Source organism: Trachurus japonicus, chromosome 6 (assembly GCF_045865225.1).
Source record: "Trachurus japonicus isolate A0001 chromosome 6, Traja_1.0".
In the NCBI taxonomy this organism is placed as follows: Eukaryota; Metazoa; Chordata; class Actinopteri; order Carangiformes; family Carangidae; genus Trachurus; species Trachurus japonicus.
Window position 1 is genome coordinate 36,532,905 of NC_140912.1, and position 19,984 is coordinate 36,552,888.

General features: G+C 40.5%; 1 protein-coding gene across 1 annotated transcript; it reads left to right on the plus strand.

The window, feature by feature from the left end:
• Positions 1-13,590: 13,590 nt before the first annotated feature.
• On the plus strand, positions 13,591-16,492 carry LOC146986606 (coiled-coil domain-containing protein 42-like). The gene is made up of 2 exons (XM_085780415.1): positions 13,591-14,094; positions 15,974-16,492. Exons 1-2 carry the CDS (start codon positions 13,591-13,593, stop codon positions 16,490-16,492), a joined length of 1,023 nt encoding a protein of 340 aa, XP_085636541.1.
• Positions 16,493-19,984: the final 3,492 nt, after the last annotated feature.

Sequence of the window (19,984 nt, forward strand, 5' to 3'; positions counted from 1 at the left end):
TGACAGAAACAACAAGAGCTGTGGTCGTTGTATAATATCCCTCCGCCACACAGGATATAGTTCCTGGGTCTAGATGTTCAAAAGGTCCCTTGTTTTTCCATCCAGGATCATGTATTTTATTTATTTATATATTTATTTAACAGGGACTATACATACAACATTGCCACAGAAAATGGGAAATTGTGATAATAGCTAATTTACAGTCTTTGTCCTTGTATGGTGACTTGAAAATGGGATGTTTGTGTTGTTTTCTGGGCTGTTTTTATTTGTTTCTTCAATGTCTTTTAAACAGCCAGACCTTTTCTCACGTATCTGGTCTCGGTCATAATGAATTCACCCTCAAGTCCAAGTGGAGATCTGTGCCAAATGTGAAAGGACTCACGTTTGCAAGTCCAAATTCATGTTTTGTGAGGTCACTGTTCCCTTGACCTTCACTTCTGAGTCCAAATGAACGTCGAACAAGTTCCTTCAAGGCGTTACTTGGCTGAGAACGAGACGTACGGACGACCGTAGAGCTGTGAGGACTCGTCTCCTCCAACAGGAAGTGAGACGATTGTGCCGAGTCAGCAGCTGGAGGAGGAGGAGGAGGAGGAAGAGGAGGGGGAGGAGCTACAGCTGCTGGGAGCGGCGGGTCAGAACCAGGCTGCAGCTTTAATGTTTCATAATGAAATGGAGCATAATTCACTCAGCAGAACAAGAGGAGACATCAGAGGACTGAAGGGACCGAGGACCAACCGGAGCTTAACTGAATTACGTGGCTCTTTAATCTGTGATGGGCTAATTAGGAACTGAATGGACGCCCAAGTCGATGGGGCGTTTAGGGTCCTCGTTCTACAGTCAGAAAATTGAATCTTTAAAGTTTTTTTTTTAAATCTTTACCAGGAAGTTTCCTCAAAGAAGTTACTGAGTCAGCAGCTGTGGATGCACCGTGATTGGTCGGTCGTATTCTCCCATTGTAGGATATAAACCAGACTTATAGGGCCTCGCTGCAGAAACTGTCATAACCGTCGCAACAGAGTCAGATGATCTGAAGACGAAGATGTGAAAAATGTCAAATCTTTCACTGCGATTGTGTCTCTGAAGTTCCTCCTGAACAAACCTTCAGAAAAACCAGAAGAAAAGAGGAGCTGCGACCAAATAAACTCGTCTGTTGCTGCTGCTGCTGCTGCTGAAACCAAGCTCAGAGCTGCAGCCTCCAGCTCCTCGGGTCTTTACACAGTGAGAGTTTTAGAATTTAAAGTTTGACTGATTCTCTAACATTCATTAAAGAGCCTAGACCCGATTAAACCAGTGAAATGTTGGATCTATAGAAACCTCCCGGGACTCTGAGGTCTGCAGGAGCCCAGAGTTAAAGCTAAATGACTTTCAGCCACAGTGTGTGTGTGTAATCACTGCTCTGTTCTCCACAGCCCGGCTCTAATCCTGCTGTTAATTAGATGTGATGTGTTTTATAAGCAGTGAGGGCTGGTATCAATGGGCCAGTGGGGCTAAGCCCTAAGCCCTCCCTGCATTAGCTACACAACAAAAGATGAGAAACAATATTCTCTAAATAACATACAAAAGATTGTTCTAAGTCTTAGTGAAATCCGAAGTGGCAACAATATTAAAGCTTCAGTAAGCGATCCGGTGGTTTTGTCTAACTTCCTGTCAGCAGATGGAGTTAGCAGTCCCCGCCCTCGTCCCTACGTCAGGACTGCCCCTTTATGCCGTTCTCTCTCCTCATTGGATAAAGGTTGTAGGATACAAGGAAAGTTTTCTCCTGGGCTCAGAGCAGAGCAGAGTGACTGACAGACCCGTGTTTCAGACCAAACACTCTATAGAAGTGATTGCTGTCGGAAGATAGAACTATTAAAGACTTATATTAACACAAACACTCCGCTTACTTCTGCTTTAATGCAGTGTGTAGGCCTAGTTAGTTGCTATACTATTTTTGTGCCAGTCAGATGGGATGTAACTTTTAGCTACTACTGTGTTAACCATTTAAAGGGACAACAAGGAGTTTCTATTTGGTTATAAAAAAGTCTGATATTAATGTGGATGAATCTACGTTACCACTTGTTAATGGTCCATTTTAGATAAATCTATGGTTTTGTCTCTATGGTTATTTTGTTATTATTAGTGGTGGTGGAAATGCTGGGCGAGCCGACCAGCGTTTCTTTACTTTCGGTTTCGTGGCGAGTCATGAGAATAACGCCGCCGAATCTCCGTTTATGGTGGGAACTACGACGGTATGTGATCGTCTTCCAACCTCTGACTTTAATTCTTGATGAATGAAAACATGAGTCTGTCTTGCGCCGGTCAAAGAATTTCACCGTGCGGAGGCTCATAAATGTAGTGTGGAAACACTTTGCTTTAACAAAACTCCTTGTTGTCCCTTTAATGGGTAATTTATTTATTAGCCCACCCAACTAATTTCACCACCAGCCGCCACTGATTATAATTCATGTTTTATCAAGCTCAAGGGGTGTCACAATAAATCCGTCACAATCAAGAGAGGGACCCTAACCCTAGACTCTGTCAGAACCTCTGGACTCAGACTCAGTGCTGCTGCTCTTCAGTCCGAGCTGCTGACTCTGACTCATCTGGACAAGGCTCAGATTAAACGGTCCCGGTTGCTTCACAAAGAGACGTGTCAGAAAGTTCAGCTGATCTGAAGTGAGTTTGATGTGATCTGCAGTTAAAAACCCGGCAGCGGCGGCGACTCAGTTCTGCTCCATTAGCTGAACTTTGCTGTGATTGGCAGCAGCAGAACAGAGACGCAGCTCTTAGCAGCAGTGGAAATAAAAAGCATGAAACACTTCTGTAACACTTTATTTGACACCTACCTCTTCAACGCATTATAACCATACTTATAATGAGTTATAATGCAGTTATAGCACTGTATAACTATAGTTATAAACACTCATAAATGATCATAATGCTTTATAACAATAATCATAACACACTATAAAGCATTTTATCAGGTATTATAATATGTTATAATTGTTAGTAACTCGCTGGCAATGCCCACATCGATAATGCATTATAAATGTAGTTATAATGTCTTATAAACGTGTATAACTATCATTAAAAACACTCATAAATGATCATAAGTCTTTATAACAATAAGCATTAACACATCATAGAGCAATTATAACTGTATTATAATACTAAGACCTTATAAACCATTATAAAATGCTCTATGATGTGTTATGATTATTGTTATAAAGTCTTATGGTAATTTACGAGTGTTCATAATGATAGTTATACATGTTTATAAGCCAATTATAACACATTATAACTATATTTATAATGTATTATCGATGTGGCATTGTCAGCCAGTTACTAACAATTATAACACATTATTATACCTGACCTTATAAGTCATGATAAAATGCTTGATAGTGTGTTATGATTATTGTTATAAAGCATTATGATCATTTATGAGTGTTTATAACTATAGTTATACAGTGTTATAACTGCATTATAACTCATTATAAGTATAGTTATAATGAGCTAGAGATAGGTGTCAAATAAAGTGTTACCAAAACTTCTTACTCCTCCCAGAACTTCTTCACTCAGCTCCCCTTACACATTAACTGGTCTGGGCTTGATTGGTCCAGCGCCATCCCAGAGAATACAGATGATAACGGTGTGTGTGTGTGTGTGTGTGTGTGTGTGTGCGTGTGTGTGTGTGTGTGTGTGTGTGTGTGTGTGTGTGTGTGTGTGTGTGTGTGTGTGTGTGTGTGTGTGTGTGATGGTGGAGGTCGAGTCTTTGGTGAAGAGGACGGATGAGAAATCAATAAAGCGACCGGGCGGCCTGATAAGATGTGAAGGGCGTCGCGTCGGCTCAGGTCGCCATGACGCTAATGAAGACAGAAGTTTACACATTAACAGTTCACCAGCAGCAGCTTAGCAACTTACCATGGAAACCACAGTTTAAATACCAGTCAAGAAGAGGTGTTTATTATTATTATATAGATTATTATTATTAGCCTATTATTACATATTTATGTTTTCTTCCTCTTCTCTTGTCTTTTATTTTGAAGGTTTTGATCCATGTGAAGATCTAAAAACTCTCAGTGTAGTTTTCCATCTCCTCTCTCTTTCAGCTTCTCTCTGGAGCTCTAGAAACAACAGGTCGGTGTCAGCCAATCAGAAGAGAGGAGGAGGCTCTGAGCCTCTCTTCTGATTGGCTGACAGGTTTCTAAAGCGATTCAATAACAAAAACAGCAGATTTCAGAATAAAACACTTAGAGAAACCAAATCCTGCAAGTTGTTGTTGGATGGATGGTGTTGTCCATGTGGTGAGGGGGCGGAGCTTAGTTGTGACATCACAAAGTGACAGGAAGTCCTGACGGCTGGTTTTAAGGCTCAGTTTCTGAATACAGGCTGTGTGCATTTCTCTGTGGACTGAGGCTTTGATACTTTCACCGTATTAATATAGAACCTAGAGCTGCTTTATAATCACACTACACATGGACATCTACCTTTATACTGTATGGAGCTTTAACACAAACATCTACCTTTATCCTGTATGGAGCTTTAACACAAACATCTACCTTTATACTGTATGGAGCTTTAACACAAACATCTACCTTTATACTGTATGGAGCTTTAACACAAACATCTACCTTTATACTGTATGGAGCTTTAATACAAACATCTACTTTTATACTGTATGGAGCTTTAACACAAACATCTACCTTTATACTGTATGGAGCTTTAATACAAACATCTACCTTTATACTGTATGGAGCTTTAACACAAACATCTACTTTTATACTGTATGGAGCTTTGACTTTTCATCCTTTCCATCACAAAGTTACAGCTCAACTCGTCTCGGTTCAGGTCCTTTTCCATTACAGCTGAGTTCAGTGTTGGCAGAGTTTTTTTAAATTGCTATACCTATCAATAACCTATTTCACCATATAATTTTGCCGCACTACACATACTCAGTTTTCTTTTGCTTACAGAGGCTCCATACTTTGGAATTCCCATCTTCATGTAGTTAAATTATCTTCATCCCTCAATACTTTTAACTCTTAAGTTAAGACTGAAAGCTTAAACCTGTTAAATCAAGGTTCCTAATAGTTTCTTTTACAGTATATTTGTCATTGGATCATTATCTCTTTACAAGCTCATACACTCACTCAGTCAAATACAATTATTTTATATTTATACACACCCATGTTTTTATTTCTGACTTCTTTGAGTGTGTGCTATAAAATGGCACTTGTATTGCTGTGATGTTGATTTATCTTCTGAATGTATGTATATTTCTTGGGGAGGTGCTTTTTAGAAGCCCATATAGGGTTTTTTTAACCTTTTCCGCACTTACTATTCTTGTTTCATTTCTGTTTTTTGTAATTGTCTTTTATTATGGTGCAAATAAATAAATACAAATGTTAGTTAGTCAATATTAAATACCTTGCCCCTACTAAACAATGCAGGTAGCCTAAAACAGGCGATGTAAAGACAACAGGAGTCAATTGTGCTGGTCAACAGCTGTGAAGGATGAATAATCGAACAGCACCTGAAGGCATCTAAATTATTATATAATAATACCGAACACACACACACACACACACACACACACACACACTAATATGTGATCACATAAATAAAGAAGCAGCAACAGAGATGTTGGTATCAGTGAGGAATTAAAGATTTCCTGCTGTTGATATCAAATTATTATGAAACAAGTTCAGAGAGAAAAACTGATGTTTCCTTTACACCTCAGTTCAAAAGCCTCTTTCTTCTCATCGACGTCCATGTTTAGTGTATGTTTCTCATGTGTGTGTGTGTGTGTGTGTGTGTGGGTGTGTGTGTGTGTTTCATTGTCACTGAGGACGAAGGTGTTTTTTAATGAGACGTCAGAGAAACGTCACATCAAAGCTGCTCCACATGAATAAAGGATGAAGTCCTGACACTCGTCTTTCATCACACTGTCACCGTGACAGCCGCTCAGTCACACCGGTCATCGCCACAGAGTTCCCAGAATTCCCTCTGCCTGGTGTCTTAAATATAGGCTATCCACACTCTCATTTTGAATTCATAAGTGTTTTCACTCAGAAGGTGCACATTACAACAGGTTTGAGAGAGGAAATAAATGTCCACAGGAGAAAAATAGAAAATCTAATATCAGTTGAAGTATTTATTTTTTATATGCTTCGTGTGGAACTATATTTTCTCAGCCATTGAGCTTCTGTATTCCTACGCACAAGTAACAAAACCACTTACTTTCAGTTAAACAAGTTATAGTGCACTGTGTTTTGACATAGGCTACCTGTCTGTGTGAACGCACTTACACACTCAAAACAGTTACTGAAAGTATGGAACTAGGTATTCTAATTGAGACACAGCACTGATCACTTCCTGTTTCACCTGTTTACACTTTATTAACGACTAAAAGGTGTGTAACACTTTACAATAAGGGTCCCTTAATTAAGGTTAGTTAGTACATTATTAAGCATTAATATATAAACTATGTGTTAATTAAAGCTGAGTAATGCATACATAATGATAACTAATTACATTATTCAACTTTTATTATTACTTAATAATGTATTAATTAACTTTGAGTAGTAAACATTAATTAACTGCTTACTAATATGCTACATTAATTAATGTGTTTCCTAATCCTAAGTAATACATAATAATGATTGTGAATATATCTGTAAACAGTTAATTAATGCTTAATAATGTACTAACTAACGTTAATTAAGGGACCCTTATTGTAAAGTGTTACTGGCGTATAAGTGTCAGTCCTCATCATAACTAGCTTGTTAGCTTAGCTCGTTAACTAGCTAAATAACCATAAAAATTAACTTTCTGCAGGTTAGCATTGGAGCATATGTAGCGTATGTAGTTCCTGAACTAATATGAATCTAAACCTCAGCTCCTCACAGGCTCCTCCTCTTTACCCGTGATTGGGTAACTGGGAAACTCTTTGTTGTCATTGTTAAATTTAGTCTACGTTGGTTTTATGTCACAGTTTTTGTACATCCTGCTCCTATTTCTGTTTTTAGTCGGCTAGTTCATGTTTGTCACCTCCTTTGGCCACAGGGGGGCGACAAACAAGATGGAAGCAAACAAGCGACATCAGATCGTTTACACTTAACAGGATTTAACTTTGTCTTCACTCTTGACTTGTGTTTTGGTTCTGATGGACGTCTGTTCTCAGCTTTAACCGCCGACACTCGTCTGAGGACTCGTTCATAAACAAATGGAGGGATTATAATAAAACACAGAGACAAAGTTAATAAAACAAACTCTTCTCTGTATCTCCGTGCTTCAGTCGACCGTGAAAACAAGAGGCTTCTCTCCCAGAATCCTCCTCTGTTTCTCTCACACACAGAAACTTTTCCTGTTCTTTTAATTAGACTCAGCAGCTCAGGCTACAGGAGGAAAACTCCCAGAGTCCTTTGCTACTGCTGCTGCTGTTGCTGCTGCTTTATCTCCTGTACTTTCTCCACATTATTAACAGCCAGCAGCCAGTCCAGCACTTTTTCTCCATTTAAATTCAACACATGAGCTGAGACAGAAACACTGTAAACTGCTGCTGCATCTAAACGTCTGCTTCACTACAAAAAAAAAATTGAATTGCACTACCAGTCAAAAGTTTGGACTCAGCTTCTCATTCAACGGTCTTTCTTTATTTTCGATTTATCAAAACTATGAAGGGATTCATATGGAGTTATGTAGTAAACACAAAAGTGTTAAAAGGATAGTTCAACCTTTTGGCAAATTGTCCCATTGCCATAATCCCTATAGTCATAGCAGTAGGTTCGTTACCTTTAATTGTCGGTGCAAGCTATTTTTAGAACGGCGGAGCAGAGCCGTGAGCTGCTCAGAGCTACGCTATGGAGGCTCATTATGGGATTTCTTGGTTTCCCTCATCAAACTCATCAAATACACAATCCAACAACTCCACAACGCTCTGGTGGACAAGTTGTGAGCTGCACATTCACCACGCTATGAGATAATAACACAACGTTACCACACAGAGTTGTTTTAGAGGGAAATACAGAGACTGTTGATGAAAAACTGTACCTGAAGGCAACGCGCATCAGTGGTTTTGCATGAATTTCCCTCTAAAACAACTCTGTGTGGTAACGTTGTGTTATCATCTCATAGTGTGGTGAATGTGCAGCTCACAACTTGTCCACCAGAGCGTTGTGGAGTTGTTGGAGTGTGTATTTGATGAGTTTGATGAGGGAAACCAAGAAATCCCATAATGAGCCTCCATAGCGTAGCTCTGAGCAGCTCACGGCTCTGCTCCGCCGTTCTAAAAACAGCTTGCACCGACAATTAAAGGACCAATTTGCCAAAATGTTGAACTATCCCTTTAATAAATAACTTCCCCCTACTAAACAATGCAGATAAAACAGGTTATGTAAAGACAACAGGAGTCAGTTGTTATGTAGTAAACACACAAAAGTGTTAATTAAACCAAAGTGTTCTCTGTCCTCTGACCTAAACCAGCTGGGACGGTTCAGGATGAGTTGGAGAAAGGTTTAAGTTTTCTTTATTTGTGTCCCCGTAGGGCAATTATTGTTGCAGCAAGTAAAAAACAACACAGATACAAGAAACACAATTTAAAAGTCTGGCTCTCTGCTTAGTGCATTTTTTGACTTGATGTTAATAAATCAGAAGTAAGGTGAATGTTTGTGTTAATATAAGTCTTAAATAGTTGTATCTTCCGACAGCAATCACTTCTATAGAGTGTTTGGTCCTAAACACGGGTCTGTCAGTCACTCTGCTCTGCTCTGAGCCCAGGAGAAAACTTTCCTTGTATCCTACAACCTTTATCCAATGAGGAGAGAGAACGGCATAAAGGGGCAGTCCTCTCTGTGTGTGCAGCCAAGGGATGCGCCTGAATGTGGTGACGTAGGGACGAGGACCAATAGATCCATGACGAGGGCGGGGGCTGCTAACTCCATCTGCTGACAGGAAGTTAGACAAAACCACCGGATCGATTACTACTGCTTTAAGGCTTCCTGCTGAACCAGCAGAGGAGAGAAAAGGTCGGCACAGATTCAACATGTGATTTGTAGAATAAAATCATCAGGGACTCATCAATCTGAAACTTAGAAAGTTTCCTCAGACAGGACAGTCGTTGCTGGCCGTTCTTTTGCAAGTAAAGTTTAACTTATCATCCAGAAGAGTCCCAAGAAGATATTTGTAAGTTTCAAAGATGTCTACTGTCTGGCCTGTGATGATGGTTGTTTGGTTGGTGTTTTGGGGCTTGAGTCTAAAATCAATGCACACGTCCTTAGTTTTCTGTACATTTAGTTGCAGAAAAGCACAAAATCACACCACTCCACAAATTAGGACCATGGGAATATTCATCATCATGAAGGAGGCTGACAAATTTTAACATGAACCTGTTGTCATGCCGACTGCGGCAATCGTTAGTGTACAGAATCTAGAGGAGAGGGGAGAGGACGCTCCGTTCACCCTCACGCTCTGTGTTCTGACAGTCCAAACATCAAGAATCCAACCTACAGTATTAAAATCTAGATGAAAGTTGTTCAGAAGTTTGTCAATCAAAATGACAAACTTGAAAGCAAAAGGTGGAGACTGAGAAAAATCTAAAATCTAAAACATATTCCGCTTTGTTTAACACTTTTTATTTACTGCTACTACTCTTTGATGTCTTCAGTTTGAATCTACAATGATAAAAATAAAGAAAAACCTCTGAATTAAGCAATATCACACGAGAGGGAGTGCTGTTGTACTGTATATCTGCGGCCTCGTGCCTACGACCGAATCACAGCCGTGCTGATATACAGTACAACAGCACGACCTCGAGTGTGATATTGCTTTTATACAACAGTGCTATAGAGATTATGATCTGTTTGTTTATTTAATCATTTATTTGGCTCCGCCAACAGAAATAGTTCTGCAACTGGAAGGGAGACAAGGCTGTTGCCAGGCAACACATAAACATTTCATACTAGCTTGCTACTAGCTACAAGCTTTTCCACCGAGCTGCTTCCAGTGCTGGTTCTGGTTCTGAGCCCGTGTCTGATTAGCACCGGAGCAACAGGACCAGCGTGAAGACAGAGATGTTATCGATACCGTATTACATTTGTTTATCTGCTATGTAATCAATATAAACACAGTTGAAGCTAAGTAGCTGAGCTACGTGGCTAACAACAGCTAACGCTAATATCAAAACACATCGCCGTCAAAACGTAGGCTAGTTGCCCCCGCGGCGATTTTTTTCCAGCCGGGTTTAGTAGAGATTTATCGCCAATTAGACGGACCAGGTCAGGTCCAGGTTTTAATGTTCAGGTCCGTTTCTGTAGTAGCAGCAGAGAGATGGAGCAGCTCCTGTATGGGAGCCTGGCTCTGACTTAGCTCCTGTCCAGCTGAACAGCGGAGTGATTATGTCTGTAAAAAGTCGCAGTGCTGTTATACTGTATATCAGCACTCATGGAACGTCTCTTGTCCAATCAAATTGCTCGGTTGGGACCGGTCGGAACTAACTGTTGTATAAATGTACTTTACATATTACTGCTTCATTAGAGGAAGTGGTTAGTTGTAAACGTCTTGGTTTTGTCTTATTAACGTTGACGGAGGCTTTCATTGTGGTGTTTCCTGTGGGACGAGCCAACAGATAAACTCAGACAGAGTTTATCTGTTACTAGGAGTGTGACAATACACCGAGACGGGACACGAGATTGGTTTCACATGAACGAGACGAGACGAGATTTCAAGAAAACTACAATGACAATATATATGACTGGAAAGGGGTGCAAAGGTAGTGGTAACTAGTGGAAACCCTGTTTTACATTGTTTTAAATTTTTTTTTTTTTTTTTTTTATCTTGCGAGACAGATTTTTAACACAACGAGAAATATCGTTGAGTTTAATCTCGCGAGATCTCGTGACACCCCTATCTGTTACTGTTCAACTATCAGTGGATCAATAAAACACAGCAGATAGGTTTACAATCTTCTGATAGGTGGATTGACTGGAGCTGTAGCTCTTGTTTCCTTGTTTGCTGTTTTTCTGTTTTCTTTATCTCCAGAAGAAAAACAACATCTGGATTTTCCAACTCAGTAAACTCAAAGTAAACTCGAGTATTTTAAACAGAGATCATTTAAAGTTGTTATTTAATTTACAAAAGTAATTAGTTACTTTACATTACTATAAATAAGAGGCGGTTCAGACTGAGCTTCTCTCAGCGTTTACACCAGAGGTCAAAGGTCAGTCAAGTGTCTTCACACCAGATCAGTCTCAGACTAAACAAAGTCTCTCACATCCTCTCTCTTTGTGTCCGTCTGAATCTGCTGCCAACAGTTAATGTCTCGAGCCAGACCATAATAACCTCGTCACGGTGACACTGACACAGAACAGATCTCTTTCCCTCTGTCAGGATAAAAACATGAGCTGGTCTCAACTCGTCGCTCTGAGCCGAGGCCTCCGTTCACCGTCACCTCAGGTTTTAGTTCAAGTTCCTGGTCTCCAGCCTCTGATTGGGTTAGAATGTTTCTCCACCAAGTCCATTGTCAATTGACCGATATTTCTGGGCTATTTTAGCACAATCAATCGTTATTTCGGGATTATTATGGGATTTCTTGGTTTCCCTCATCAAACTCATCAAATACACAATCCAACAACTCCACAACGCTCTGGTGGACAAGTTGTGAGCTGCACATTCACCACACTATGAGATGATAACACAACGTTACCACACAGAGTTGTTTTAGAGGGAAATTCATGCAAAACCACTGATGCGTGTTGCCTTCAGGGACAGTTTTTCATCAACAGTCTCTGCATTTACCTCTAAAACAACTCTGTGTGGTAACGTTGTGTTATTATCTCATAGCGTGGTGAATGTGCAGCTCACAACTTGTCCACCAGAGCGTTGTGGAGTTGTTGGATTGTGTATTTGATGAGTTTGATGAGGGAAACCAAGAAATCCCATAATGAGCCTCCGTAGCGTAGCTCTGAGCAGCTCACGGCTCTGCTCCACCGTTCTAAAAATAGCTTGCACCGACAATTAAAGGTAACGAACCTACTGCTATGACTATAGGGATTATGGCAATGGGCCAATTTGACAAAATGTTGAACTATGGCTTTAAAAGTAAAATTTGATGATTCCTTCTTTTAGACTTAAAATATTAGGAAACTAGGGCCCCAGGTTGGATTTGCCTGGACTTTAAAGGCCCATGCTGTGCACTTTTCTCTGGGTTTATTTCCCTAACAAGATGTATCATTGGTTTTGAGTACCTGTGATCTGCTTCATATGGTTTCTACTGCCCCTTTCTGTTGCCTCTTTCTGGAGCTCTAGCAGGCACAGGTCATTTGGCCAATCAGAAGAGAGAATGAGAACCTCTCCTCTGATTGGCTGACTGTTTTTGAGTGGCGTGTGGTCGGGCCAATCACAGGCAAGTAACTAAAACCTAAGCTGCATTCATAAAGATGAAAAAAAAAAAAAACTGGTCACGATGGGCGGAGTTACCTTGTGTGTGACATCACAGAAAGGAGGAAGTGCTATCCGCTCGTCTTAAAGAGACAGTTCCTACAAATGGGCGGTGTGTGTTTCTCTGTTTATGACCAGTTTGATGCATGGGGCAGTATATACGTGGCCCAGAGACCTCCCCAAGCATAAAAAAATAACCAAAATCACATTTTTCATGCCATGGGGCCTTTAAGGGTTACCCATCATTCCAATAGACCGAATCTCCTTGTTGTTTACATTCTACTTACGGGTAGAAAACCAGCACGTAATTTGAATGAGATCAATAGTAAAGAACGAGAGTTTAGCTATATATCATATTTTTCACGCCCTATCACCGTTTAGACAAATCTGAAATGATTGAAGAAACATTACTATTTCTGTGTGTGTGTTTTGTGTTGCTATGTGTTGTATTTATTCAGTTTGGGGGAATCACGGTGTCTAGAAAGCATCAGTGGCTCAGCTGACAGGGACAGCTGACGGCGGTAGCTAAGCTAACGGTGGCTAAGCTAACAGCAGGACGTCAGCTGTTAAAACCCTCCCGTTGTGGGACACGACATGAAACTACTCCAGTTAGCTCAGTCATGTTGGAACTCAGATATCCGCTGGAGAAAATATTTTTTCATGGAGCGTTTATTGAGTCACTGAGTTATTAAAGTTAAACAGGTAGCTAACCGTTAGCCCGGCTAATCTATGATAACCATGACTAGTTACAAAAATGTGCACACGTAAATAGTAATGTTTGTCCAATCATTGGTTTTATAGACTTTACAAACATCAGATTAGTCTAAACGGTGATATAGTGACATGAAAAAGTAGATATATATAGTGAAACTCTCGTCCGTCACTATTGTTTGAATGCTGGTTTTCTACCAACTAAGTAGTTGTAAACAACAAGGAGATTCGTCCTATACTATGACGTCATAAATTCCATAAACCGGCCTTGAGCTTTGACATTTGTCACATTCCAATATTTTGATGATATAATCCAGAATCCAGAATCTGGCCTCAGTCGTTATGACATCATTCCAACACTGTGATGTCATAGCTTGATAAGAATCGACCCGGATGTTCACAGTGTAAACACACACAGGCTCACACAGCTCAGACTTCACCGACCAGCCCAGCAGCACCATGATGAGTCAGTCTCAGTCCCAACCACCGGTCAGCGAGTTCCACGCGGCTGGCGGCGTCTCGTCGGAGCGCCACGGCGAGCTGTCCGTCATCCAGGACGTCCAGAGGAAACGGCGGGACACGTGGAAGCTGTCGGCCGACATCGAGCGGCGCCGACGGAAGCTGCAGAGCGTCTGCGACGAGATCGACCGGCTGAACGAGCGCTACCAGAGCGTGAAGGAGGAGTACCAGGGCCACCACCTCTTCCTGAAGGACCAGGAGGCCAAGCAGGCGGCTCGGACGGCCGAGACGGAGCGTCAGACCACCGTCAGGCAGAGAGACGAGCTGCAGCGGCTGAAGACAGACAAGACCCAGCTGATGGAGAGACACCGGCGGCTGAAGCTCGAGCTGGAAGGCCTCGGAGAGTTCACGGACATGATGAGCCGACTGCCCAAGTTCACCAACTTCAAAGACGTGGACGCGCTGACGGAGTACATGGAGAGTCTCATCCACTTCAAGGACGAGCTGGTTAGTCCACGAATTTCAAGACATAACGGGGGGGTCAACGTTGAACAAATGAAACAAAGAATCTCACAAAAACTCAAAATCTTTCCAAGAATATTTGTCTTCTTTCTTGTCAAACTGTCTCAATTTTAGTCAAAACTAATCTCTTTCCACTTAAAATAAGACTCATCACCTAAAAATTAACTTGTTTTTAGATCATTTTCACTTGTTTCAAACTAATTTTCAATTGAAATAAGTAGAAAAATCTGCCAGTGAAAGTAAGTTTTTTGTGCTTGTAATAAGAAAGAAAAACTTGCTCCACTATCAGATTTTTCTACTTATTTTAAGTGGAAAATTTGCTTGAAAGAAGTAAAAAGTGTCTGAAAACAAGCTCCTTTTTAAATGTGATGAGACTTATTTTAAGTAGAATGAGATTTATTTTGACTAGAAATAAGACAAATATTCTTGGTAAGATTTTGAATTTTTGCAGTGCATTAGGGGAAAGTTTCGAAAAAGACCCAAATATAGCCCAAAATACGCCTATTAATCATTTTTCTCACGTGAATAGGGTAACATTTCTAACCTTTAGATATCTCCATGAAAATTACTGAGTTGATTACTAACTTACATTACAAACAAAAAATGTATTACAATTCCAATTTTCATGCTGGTACCACCACAACACCTTTATATATACATGTGCTGTCAAAACGGTGGAATTTATGCAAATGTATACAAATTTGCTCATGTTAACTCATTGAGTGCCAACCCTTTTATAAAATGGTCAGTGCCATGTGCCAACGTTTTGGGGCATTTTGAGTAATATTTCAAGACTCACAGAATATTTTGTACTATGACTCTGAAAACACCAAACAGCTCAAAGGAAAGAGGAGACTCTCTATTTAACTAGGGAGAAAAACATTTGTTTGTACCTTGTTCCACTCTTGATTTATCTTAAGTTGAATAGAGCCTGGTTGCACCAAAAAGACCACTTTTTTCATAGAAAGCTGAGAAAAATGCATTTTTGTGAAAGAGAGTCTCTCAAGAAAAACTGATTTATTCGTTTTAATTTTGGCTTCAAAAACATGTAAGACATCTGAAAATTTCATTTCACATGTTTTTTCATTGTACAAAAAAAAAAAAAACTAAAATACAACAAGTAGGAGTCCTACTCTGCAGAGTGATGCCTGCTCTCCTACTTCTCCTGCAGTTGCTTCCCCCTCACCCTGTCCTCCTCATGTTAACAAAGAATTAAAAAAAACTTGTAATACATTTTTTGTTTGTCTTAATGTAAGTTATCAACTCAGTAACTGTCATGGAGATATCTAAAGGTTAAAAATGTTACCCTATTCACGTGAGAAAAATAGCCTAATAAATATGAAAAGGCTATAGAGAATGTGAAGTTACATCACGCCGCTTTGCATTGTGGGACGTTGGGTGCCATCTTTGGAGGATCGCGGATGTAAACACTTGCTCGTCTCCCAAAGTCTTGAATCCAGCCCCTTAACGGCAAAACGTAGGGATCGACACCGTTAATAAGTTGTAGTTTTTCTGTGTACCTTTGTTTCTCGTTAAATTTGAGTTTATCACGATACGTTCCTCCTTTGTTTCCCTTCCCCTTCTCCATTTCTTTTTTCTTTTTGTCCGTCTTCCTCATCTCTTTTTCTTTCTCTTTTTCTTCTTGCTTGTTTTCCTCCGTTTTCCCCACTCTGTTCACGTTTGAGTTCCTTGACGTCAGCTTCACATTCTCTATAGGCTACTTGGGTCTTTTTCTCCCTTAATGGGATTCTTTGGGGCTATTTTCCCTCACTCAGGACATGTTGAGGATACAAAATCAGTTGAGTTTGATTCTGTTGCAATTTGTTCAACCTTTTTTTTTTTCCATAAAACGACGGGCCTCTAGGTGGAGAAGGAGCAGGAGGCTCAGGAGCAGGTGGACCGGATGAAGAAGGAGCGCGCGGCGGTGACCAAGCAGCACCACCTGCTGCAGATGCAGCGCAACAACGAGCTGGCGCTGATGAGGACGGAGCTGGAGGACACGCAGGCCGAGGCCGTGCTGCTGGAGAAGCAGTGGCTCCACGTCCAAGAGACCGCCGCCAAGAAGACGCTGCAGCTGGGACAGATCAAGATCTCCACCTTCAACCTGGCCCAGATGATCCGCCTGGGGCTGAAGGAGGAGGAGGAAGGAGAAGGAGGAGAAGAAGGACAAGGAGCAGGAGGAGGAGGAGGAGGAGAGGAAGACGTCTGGGCCGACAAGACCGAGTCCCAGCTGGACCGCATCATGACCTTCGTGGAGGACTACTCGGACTCGGTGAAGCGCTACCAGATCACCATCGGGCCGCTCGACGCCGAGTTCAACCTGGGACAACAAGACAACAAGAAGAAGCAGCGCGGCGCCACACGCTCCAAGAAGAAACCTTAGATCCTTTAAAAGCAACACCGCTGCCTTCAGGGACGGGTTTTCTCCGGGACGCTCCGGTTCACCTTCCTCTTAGAGCGAAAAGTTCAAGAAAAAAAGAAACTGCACGTCCACTTGTCGTGTTTTCATGTAGAAATAATAAATAATTCACTTCATCAAAGATTTGACTGTATGTGTCATTGTTCATAAACCATGTTTCCTTCCAAAGTGACTCGAATTACTGGGAAATGCGCATTAAATTAAATTTGAATTGTGTGTGCTTCCATTAACAGTACGGACCTCGCCCACGTTATTTATTGATAAGCACACACCCCCCCCCCCCCACCACAGAGAGTCGCGGCCGCCACAGACTTTATATGGGAAATGCTGGATGTGCTGGTTGATAAGTTTTGTTTTTACTGAGGAGGAACTATGAGGAACTGTGCAGTGGAAAGTGGTGCAAAGTAATGGTAACAGGTAGTGGAAACCCTGCTTTACATTGTTTAAAGAAAAAAAAACATTTTTTTTTTTTGCCTGTTGTTGTCTTGTGAGTGAACTGCAAACACGGGAGCAGATGGGGTGACTACGCTACGTCACACTTAATTCGATTACAGCTGTTTCCATCCCTTTCGAATCAACCAAAACCCGGCCATAGCAGCGTATTTCAATTTGTGCGAATCAGGGGATTTTACTTAGAATTACAGCGTTTCCATCATCATTTTCCAATGCGATACATCTAGATGCATCTAAACACGCTGATGGAAACGTGATTATAGTCTCACCTGGTCTCCTTGTGTAAAAAAGAAGCTGCACGTCCACTCCTGGTCGTGTTCTAATCGAAATAATAAATAATTCAGTTCATCAAAGGTTTGACTGAGTCTATAACATGTTCTTCTGTATTTCTGTATCACCTAGTGGTGTCATATGAATGTAGAAAAATGCCATATGATCAGAAAAAGAAAGGAAAATCAAAAACTGAAAATTTATTTCACACATATTTGCAGGAAACATGCAGAAATCATGCAGAAAATCATTCTAAACTTCTTTTTAGACACTATAGAAAGTAAAAAGCAAGAAAAAAAGAAACTGCACGTCCACCATGGTCTTGTTCTAATAGAAATAATAAATAATTCAGTTCATCAAAGGTTTGACTGTATGTGTCATTGTTCATAAGCCATGTTTCCATCCAAAGTGACTCGAATTACTGGGAAAGACTTTATATGGGAAATGCTGGATGCGCTGGATGATAAGTTTCGTTTTTACTGAGGAGGAACTATGACGAACTGTGCAGTGGAAAGTGGTGCAAAGTACTCTAATGGTAACTGGTAGTGGAAACCCTGCTTTACATTGTTAAAAGAAAAAAAAACATCATTCTGAAGGTGTGTGGGGGTTTTCTCCGGGACGCTCCGGTTCGCCTTCCTCTTAGAGCGAAAAGTTCAAGAAAAAAAGAAACTGCACGTCCACTCCTGGTCGTGTTTTCATGTAGAAATAATAAATAATTCAGTTGATCAAAGGTTTGACTGTGACTGAGTCTATAACATGTTCTTCTGTATTTCTGTCGCCTGCTCTCCTTGTGTGTTACTGTAATCCTTGTAAACCATTGGCCCTGTGATGCACAAGTTACTGACATCCTTTTTTTCCAGGACAACCTGGGCTTTCAGAATATTCATCCTGTAGTTGTGTCATATGATCAGAAAAAGAAAGGAAAATCAAAAACTGAAAATGAATTTCATACATATTTGCTGCACTGCAAAAATTCAAAATCGTTCCAAGAATATTTGTCTTATTTCTTGTCAAAATGTCTCAATTTTAGTCAAAACTAATCTCTTTCCACTTAAAATAAGACTAATCACTTAAAAATTAACTTGTTTTTAGATCATTTTCACTTGTTTCAAACAAATTTTCACTTGAAATAAGTAGAAAAATCTGCCAGTGAAAGTAAGTTTTTTGTATTTGTAATAAGAAAGAAAAACTTGCTCCACTATCAGATTTTTCTACTTATTTCAAGTGAAAATCAGCTTGAAAGAAGTAAGAAGCGCTACCAGATCACCATCGGGCCGCTCGACGCCGAGTTCAACCTGGGCCGCGACGACAACAAGAAGAAGCAGCGCGGCGCCACACGCTCCAAGAAGAAAAAGTAGATCCTTTAAAAGCAACACCGCTGCCTTCAGGAACGGGTTTTCTCCGGGACGCTCCGGTTCACCTTCCTCTTAGAGCGAAAAGTTCAAGAAAAAAAGAAACTGCACGTCCACTCCTGGTCGTGTTTTCATGTAGAAATAATAAATAATTCCGTTCATCAAAGATTTGACTGTATGTGTCATTGTTCATTAGGGGTGGGAGAAAAAATCGATTCACCTAAATATCGCGATATCTTTTTTGACGATTTTTAAATCGATTTTTTTTTTTTTTTTTTTAACATTTTGGGGGGATTTCTTTTTTTGGGATTTTTTTTTGGGGGGGGAATATTTTTAAATATTGTGCAATGTGCATTTGTTCGCCTTTTTTACATACAGAGAGTACAGGTTTTGAAAAGGGTTTAAATTCACTTTATAATGGAGTATGTTAATTTATAGACTCCTACAGTATTTGTGTGCAGATAAATGTTAAAAACACAGACAAAAAATCGAGAGAATCAGAAATATCGTAGAATCGCAATTTAAATCGAATCGCCATCCAAAAAATCGTAGAAGAATCGAATCGGGAGAAAAGCATATCGTCCCAGCCCTACTGTTCATAGTCTCTCCAGGTCTCCTTGTGAGTTGTGAATTAATCCTTGTAAAACATCAAGTAATTCATATCCTTCTTCAAAGTAAAACAGGAAATAACTCAACCACAAAGAAAGTGACACCAACACAAGACACAGGGACGCAGACCGTGACAGTAGTGGTGTCATATAAATGTAGGAAAAAAGACGTATGATCAGAAAAAGAAAGGAAAATCAAAAAATGAAAATGAATTTCACACATATTTGCAGGAAACAAACAGAAAATCATTCTAAACTTCTTTTTAGAGTTGGCGCTGATGAGAAGCGCGGCGTGACACGCTCCAAGAAGAAACAGTGAGGCGTCAAGATTCCTTTAAAAGCAACACCGCTGCCTTCAGGAACGGGTTTTCTCCGGGACGCTCCGGTTCGCCTATACTTCTTAGAGCGAAAAGTTCAAGAAAAAAAGAAACTGCACGTCCACCATGGTCGGGTTTTCATGTAGAAATAATAAATAATTCAGTTGATCAAAGGTCTGACTGTGACTGAGTCTATAACATGTTCTTCTGTATTTCTGTCGCCTGCTCTCCTTGTGTGTTAATCCTTGTCAAACATTGGCCCTGTGATGCACAACCAAGTTACTGAACACATGAACACATCACAAATAAATGAGCTGCTGCAGCGACAGACAATAATAATCTGTACTGATTACATACATTTAAATGAGGTATAACTAACTCAGTGAAGGTAGACAGACCATCAGAGTTGAATTGATCTTCACTGATGTGATTTTGTTCTTCACCTGAATCACTTTG